This window comes from Vanellus vanellus, assembly GCF_965231255.1.
Source record: "Vanellus vanellus genome assembly, contig: HAP1_SCAFFOLD_2197, whole genome shotgun sequence".
Classification (NCBI taxonomy): domain Eukaryota; kingdom Metazoa; phylum Chordata; class Aves; order Charadriiformes; family Charadriidae; genus Vanellus; species Vanellus vanellus.
The window spans coordinates 1-7,500 of NW_028127042.1; the positions used below are offsets into that span (position 1 = coordinate 1).

The 7,500-nt window shown below is 52.6% G+C and overlaps 1 protein-coding gene across 1 annotated transcript in view; it reads right to left on the minus strand.

Annotated features, from left to right (window-relative positions):
• Positions 1-6,740: 6,740 nt before the first annotated feature.
• Positions 6,741-7,500, minus strand: part of LOC309685564 (cell cycle checkpoint protein RAD17-like) — a gene marked incomplete at its 5' end in the record, with an annotated part of 8,864 nt that continues 8,104 nt past the window's right edge. The window contains one exon of the mRNA XM_082501309.1: positions 6,741-7,500. This exon is cut by the window's right edge and continues 62 nt beyond it. Within this exon, the coding sequence (XP_082357435.1) occupies positions 7,295-7,500 (206 nt within the window).

Sequence of the window (7,500 nt, forward strand, 5' to 3'; positions counted from 1 at the left end):
GCTGAGCATGGGCATACGTACGGCAGCCTAGCACCCTGCCCATCCCCGGGGAGCCAGCCTCAACTCCCCAGCTCTCCTGCCGCTCCAGATGGTTCCTCGCAGCAGGAGGCAAAGCTTTTCTTTGCCTTCTCGTGTCCATCAGGCCCCTTCCGGAGACGCAGCCAAAGCTGAAAGGGGAGCACTCTCTGGCAGAGCCTACCTCGAGGGCTGGGGGCTGATGGCACCTGGTCTCAGGGTTGGCTGAACTGCGCTGGGAGTGACTTGGTTGCTTTACGCTTGCTTCCTAGATGAGACCCCATGCGTTCAGCTGGACTTTGAGCAGATTGCTGCAGATATCCACTTCCGCCGAGAAATCGTGGAGCAGTGCATACACGAGACGCTGCTTTACTTTGCTGGGGCTCTGCGAGACAACAAGGAGGTGGAATTCTGCTTCAGGGGCATTGGCATCCTTGCTGTGCGAAGAAAGGTGGTCAGCATGACCTTCTTTGATGACTGCCTGCTGGAGCTGGATGCCACTGGGAACATGCTGGCAGCTCTTCTCGGGGTGAGCTAGTCATTTCCCCGGGCTCCTCCTCGAGGCTGTGTGGCAATGCTGCTGACGCTCTCTCCGGCTGCCTTCTCTGGCTGCTGTCACCCGCTGCACCTCCTGGCCTCGATACGCTCTTGATGAGCTAGGCCAAGTCCCAGTAGCGCTTTGGCCCCTTTGAGGGAGGGGTGTTAATGACACCAAGGGTGAAGGTGGTGTGAGGCTTTCTGAGAGGCAGCCTTTGTGTCTTTGAGGAGTGAGATGGTTTGCCGCCTTTGTGAGCAAGTGGCATGTGTCCTTGGGTCCAGCTGACATTGTCTCTGTCCCCTTGCAGGACTCCAAGATGATGAGTATGGTGGCCTTCCCGGGCAAAACCGACTTTGCTCGGGTCAGTCACGATGAGGTCATCACGCTGCCAAGGTGAGCAGGATGGCTTCTGCAGCCCCTGGCTGGTCAGGGATCAGCTGCTGGCACCCTCTTGCCGAGGCTCCTGTCCTGCCAAACTTTGGCAAGACAACTCCTTCCCAGGACATCTTCCCGGTGTGCACGCCGCTGGATCCTCCCTGCACTGCAGAGTGCAGATGAAGTGGGCAGTGGGCTCCTGATGTGCCCTGAGGGAATGAGAGAGGTGGGAGGGTCTGTGGAGGGGGGAGCAAGGAGGGTGTGAGCTGGCACTGAGACCGTGGGGCCCCTCAGGTCCCACAGAGCTGCGTCCCCTGAGCAGCTTATTAGCGTCAGCCCCCCAGGCAGCATGGAGGCCTTTTGCCCAGCGGGTGCCTTCTTGTTGGCAGGCTTGCGCTTGAGACCCCTCGCCGACCATCAGTCCCTGCGATTTCTGTGAAGCCCCGGAGAGAGTCGGCACCGTGGGCCGGGGGTGCCCGCAGAGGTAATGTCCCAGCAGAGTGCTGGCAGGGGGCTGTGGCCGCTCCTCTGTGGCACGCAGGGTCCCAAAGACATTGTTGGCTGTTGTCCTGCCTCCCGCTTGCAGTGAGCGTGCTGGATCCGGTGTTCCTGGCCCAGCGGAGGGTTTCTCTGGCCAGGCAGCTGGCACAGGAAGGGGAGTGGGCTAAAGCCCAGGAAGCTGGCCGAGCCAGGTGAGACTCCTGCAGAAGCGGTGTGGCTGAGCACTTGTGGTGGTGCGAGCGAGATGTTTCCCTTGGGCAGTGTTCCTGTGCTGGTGCAAAAAGGCCCTGGAGATGTTGTCCTGCTGGACACATGGTCCTCCTGCCAAACCAGCTGGTGATGCCGGACTGGTCTCCCCTGAGCTCAGCCTGCAATGCCTCTTTAGGTTCCTGCCAGTAATCCAGGAGAAGTCCCAGGAGGAGCTGAGGCAGCCCAGAGCTGCAGCTTTGCCGCCGTTGCAGCTGCCTGCGTGTGTTCCGCAGCCCCCAGGAACGGTACGGCCGAGGGATTTGCCAGCCCTGTATCCCGTTGTGGGCTCTGGGCCGGGGCAGAAGAGGCAGCAAGAGCTGCCCACCATCCCAGCCCATCTGCCCTGCCCAAGCCCGAGGAGACTAATGCTGCGTGTGTGGTGTGTGCGTGGCCTCCAGGGAACAAGCTCCCTCCGCATGGAGAGGGCACAGAAACGGCTGCGGCTGCTGATGGCATCCAAGCGCCAAGAGGTGGAGGCGGATGTGCGGCGGCAATACTGTGCCAACAGGATGGGGCAGAGCATGGAGCGAGGCCAGGTACGGCATGCACTTCACAGCCCCCGGAAAAGGGCCTTTCCCCTCCGCGCTCCCTGTGTGCGTGCACGCTTCAGCTGAAGCCTCGGGAGCAGCCACAGCAGTTGGTGGCGGTGCTTTAGGAGAGTCTCTTGTGCCTTTGCAGACCCCCTGCCGCCATGTCTTTGAGGATCCCTATCGCCCTCCCCACCTCCTGAGAAAGGCTTATGCCGAGACGCTGAAGGAGAGGCAAGAGCAGAAGCAGAGGTGCCAAAGCCCCACCAGGATGAGGCCCTCAGAATCTCCGTCAGAGCTGCACGTCCCGGGCAGAGCACGGGCAGAGTAAGTGTGCTCTGGCTGCTGCAGAGGCCGGGGAAAGGCCTGGGCGGCTCCAGCGCTGGCGGTGTGCGGGCTGAGGACGAAAGGCTGGCTCAGCTGCTGAGCTGTGCCTTCCCAAAGGGGCAGCCTCTGCTTGCCCGCCCCACGCAGCCACTCACGGGCACCCATCCCTGCATTGTGATGCCCATGTGGTGCCAGGTCTGGCCCTGTCCTCCTCTCGCTGCAGATGGCTCGGGGCAGGAGGGCCCCCAAGACAACCCACCGAGCAGCGGGCTTGCCTCGCCAGCGCCTTCAAGAGCTGCTGGCCTGAGGCAGCCTTTGGGCGTTGCGGGCCCCTCTCCCTGGCTGCATAGCTGAGCCCTTTCTTCTGTGTCCTTTGGCAGGCGGAAGACAACACGGCTGTTGGAGCGGCGCGGGAGGGCCCAGGGACTGCCGGCCATGCCGGGAAGCTGTGAGCGTCCCCACAGTGTGCCACGGCAGGGGCCTTAGCCGTCGAGGCTGCGGCCTTGCCAGCGGGAGAGCTGTCAGCACGGGCGGGGGGGGCGCGGAGTGCCTTGGCAAAGGGGAAGGTGCCAAATAAAGTCTGCTGGTGCCTGTGCCCAGGCGCAGTGACCGTGCTGCTCCCTGCGCTGCCTTTCTCTGCGGCCACGGGGACGGGAGGGGCCCTGCAGCCCCCTGGTCGGAGGGGGTTGCGGGCAAAGGGGCTGGGGGCACTGGTGCTGCCAGCCGGTGCCCACAGGCCCTGCGAGCAGAAGACCTGTGTCTCTGCCAGGGCCAGGGCCCAGTGGCTGCTGGGAGCCAGGGGTGGGCTCATGCCATGGCCTGGCTAGGGTGTGTGTTGTGCCTGTAGTACTGTTGTGCGGGGGTGTCCAGTGCAGACCCCCTGTGCCAAAAGGCTTTGTGGCCCTGTTGGCAGTGGCTTGCCCTTCAGCGGTGACTGGGAAGGCAGCGCTGTTGGGGAAGGCTCTCGTTAGCCCTTCACAAGGGACGAGGCTGCCCCGAGCTGCTCCTATTGGCAGCCCCAGAAAGTTGCTGGCGCATTTTCTACGGGTGGAGAAGTGAGAGATGGGGAGAGAGTATCATAGAGTTGTAGAATCATGGAATGGTTTGGCCTGGAAGGACCTTAAAAATGATCTAGCTCCCAGCCCGTGCCTTGGGCAGGGACCTTCCACTAGACCAGGTTACCGAAAGCCCCATCCAACCTGGCCGTGGACACTTCCAGGAATGGGGCCCCCACAAGTTCTCTGGGCAATTCCCAGTTCCAGCATCTTGCCACCCTCAACATAAAGAATTTCGTCCTAATTTCCGCTCTAAATCTACCCACTTTCATTTCAAAGTTGTTACCCCTTGTCCTATCACAATAGGACAAGCACTATAGGTCCTATCCCTCCCCTCCAGTGTGTCGACTGCACAACTTAGATTGGTGTCATCAGCAAACTTGCGGGGGTGCACTCATTCCCACTGTCCATGTCACCAACAAAGATGTTAAACGGCACCAGTCACAGTACCAACCCCTTAGGAACACCCCTTGTCACTGGTCTCCATTTGAACATTGAGCCACTGACCACAAGTCTGTGAGTGTGACCATCCAGCCAATTCGTTATCCACTGAGTGGTCTGTCCGTCAGATCTCTGTCTCTCCAATGTAGAGACAAGGATGTGGTCTGGGACAGTGTCAAATGCTTTGCACAAGTCCAGTTTTGTCACAGCTGTTCCGGTTATAGCAGTGGACTGTATTTAATTGTGTCTTTAAGCTTGGTGACAGTCTCTTGCTGGTTGTAAAATGGGACAGAAAGTACCTCATCCTCCCAACAGCATTTGGACGCAGCCACGGTACAGCCAGTAGCACAAAGTCTGTAGCAAAAGGTCGAGAGCTGACAGCCTGTAACTCCGTGCCAGCACTGCCAACTTTGGTGCATGCTCCTGGGTGGGTGCCGGTGTAGCTGCTGCTGGGACACAGAGGTCAAAACTGAGTCCTGGATCTCATCATGAGATGCTCTGCACACCCATATTCACTGCTAGTGCTATCTCCAGACGCAAAAGAAACCAAAACATCAACAAAAAACCAAGTGGAGTTATTTGCCTAATTGTCATTATTTTAATGTCAATATCCCAAAGGAGGTACTAGAGGACAGAACAGAAATCAGTTCTCACTATCTGGTAACTTCTCACCACAACTCCTGAAAACTTTGCCAAAGTACTGAGAAATTTTTTGTCTAGTATCTAGTGTTTTTCCAGTATCCTGATACTGCCAGTGGTTTCACAAGCTCTCTTTCTAATACACGGGTAGAGAGTTCCCTGTACATTTGCCTATGAAGGGAGAAATGTTCCTGCGTGTTTGTGTCTAAGACCTCTTCATCGTAAACACATACTGGACCCAACTCAAATTCACTGCATTCCAGTAAGAGAACTACTGCCCTGTAAGATGCAATTGTGGAACCTGAACCAGGCTGCGTTTACACAGAACACCCAATGCATGTTCTTCTGCAGCTGGAGGAGTGTCTCACACCAGCCTGGCTCCTCTCTGGCATCCATTTGAAACTGAGCCTGTACCAAGGTGAGGATGCCATGCAATTGGTGTCAGCAAGGGGTTTTATTGGCAGGGGCAGAAGAGAACTGCTCATGGTAAACTGGATCAAGATCAAGAGGTGATTCCACCTGAATGTTCCACACAACTCTGAGGTGAAACAGTGGCGTCTACTGACAAGAAAGAGCTTTCCTGTTCGGGCCCACAGTTTGCAGAACTTTTCAGTTCATTTGTGGAACACTTTGCTGTTAGACAAGGTGGAAAATGTTCTTCTACATAACTGTTCCTCAGAGGAGGGGAAGCCTGAGAAGGCCATCACAACCAAAGGTAATTGGGGTAACATTGCTGAGAGCGCTGTTTTGGTGACCCTTCCACTCCCTTAATAGGTAGGAGAGTGGGCTGTAGAACCGACATTCTTGTTTCTGCGTGCAGCCACGCAAGCTTAACAGCTGTCAGCACTTCTCTTTGGTTTACCCAGGGATTGATTTAATCTTAATTTGGCATTGGCTTTAACAGGGTGTTCATTAGCCCTTCACTGATTTGGGGCTTCCATCCTGTTCACATGCTTTATATGTCATGGCAATTCAGAGGCAAGAGCATAGACAGTTGAGCACAAGCATTAGAGAATAATGCACGTTTTGGTTTTGATGGTGTTTTCACGTGAAAGAGGGTTTACACAAATTACTTTGAACACTGCAGTTGATAGTGATAAGTCTCTACTACTGCAATTTATAATTAACCAGGCTAGTATTGAATACTGCCCTAGTAAGGGCAAGGCCAACAGGAATGCAAAGTATTCGACAGAAGAGTAACTCTATTGTCACTATTATTACATAATACTAGTGTAAGGAAGGCTGAAAAGATATAAAGAAGTAGCCTGGAGTTTTGCTTGAAAAGTAGAAGCCAGTATTTCATGGGTTACTGTCATTTGCACTGGAAGATCCCCCGGAAGCACAGGAGGGGTCAGATGGTGTTTCAGCGATACACAACTGGAGGAGGCCCATGAGAAGTGAGCTACCACCTAAGGTGTTAAGGGGCATCGACAGCCCAAACCATTTTCGCTTTGCTGTAATTAGTAAAGCTGTAACAGAATTTAAGAATTAAGGGAGAAATTTCCCTCTTCAAAATTAAACAATAGCTGTAGATGGAAAGACTACACCTGGCCCTTGAGAGAAGAGGACTTTTTAATAGCAGCATTAATTCCAAAGTTATGGTGGATAAACACGCAATTTCTTCTACTAAACTCTGGATGTATTCAATACAGAAATGCAAACATACATTATGCATTCAAACTTGTTTGGTTTTTTTTCTTATTTCTGTGGTATCACTAACCACAGCAACATACTAGACTGATTTGCACGGACCAATCCCAGTAACAAAGAAATGCTGAAGTATTAAACAGTCTATTCAGCCAACCACAACACACTTCTCCTGTGTCGGTTACCAAACACAGGATTATTCTTTCCCCCAGCAAAACTGCAATTTAAGGAAAAATTCTGTGAAAAACTGTACAATACACCATGAACTTCCTACAGAATACAAATGATGAGAAAGACAAGCTCAGTTGTTGTATTTTCCCCCTCCATAAATTATGAAAATATCTTTCAAAAAGGAATCCAAAATAGTCTGTTGTACAACATATGTTCAACTTACAAACACATAAAAATCTGTGGAAGAGTACAAAATAGTAGTAATACAGTAGTTTTATTTACATCATCAGTAAGAATATCAAACTTTTTACATGTACACTTCAGTCTCTCCTTTCAGAAGGGCCACGCTTCCAAACAGCAATTTTTTTGAAGGTATAAATTTTAATAATACCTGGAAATGCTGACAACTTACCAAATGTGTACTCAGGAAACACACTATACAATTGCAAAGTAAATTAAAATGTGTAAAAAATAAAAATAACTTAAGAGTGACACTGCTTATCTACAGTCTCTTCCAAACTAATTTCAGTCGTCATTTATTACTCTTTTTATCAATATAGATTATTTCATGGCTCAGGAGAGGCAGGGAATAGCTTGTAATTTAGTATTCAGCTCAGATCTGACCCTGCAAAATTAAGACGAAGCTGAGGAGAGTTGTCTCAACGCTGACACAGTGTGTTCACACATGGCCTCCTAGCCCGCCCAAGCAGCTAAGGCAGCACATTTGTGCAGGCCATGCTGTCTTCAGCAAGGGCCTTTCTAGCATATTAATCTATTCAGGCAAGGCAGTGGTTGGTATTTTGTTGTACTCAGTCACTATCGTATTCCTCTATTTTTAATTCGTCTTCCTCCATGATTGCTTGAGCTGCAACAGGCTGAGGCTGACTGCAAGGTAGTTCACTTCCACTGCCCTGGCTCGAGGACAGCGGGAATCCATCTGATTCATTCTCATTCATTCTGGTTTTCTCCATCTGTGTGGCCGTCTCCATACCACACACATCGGCACAGTCTCCCT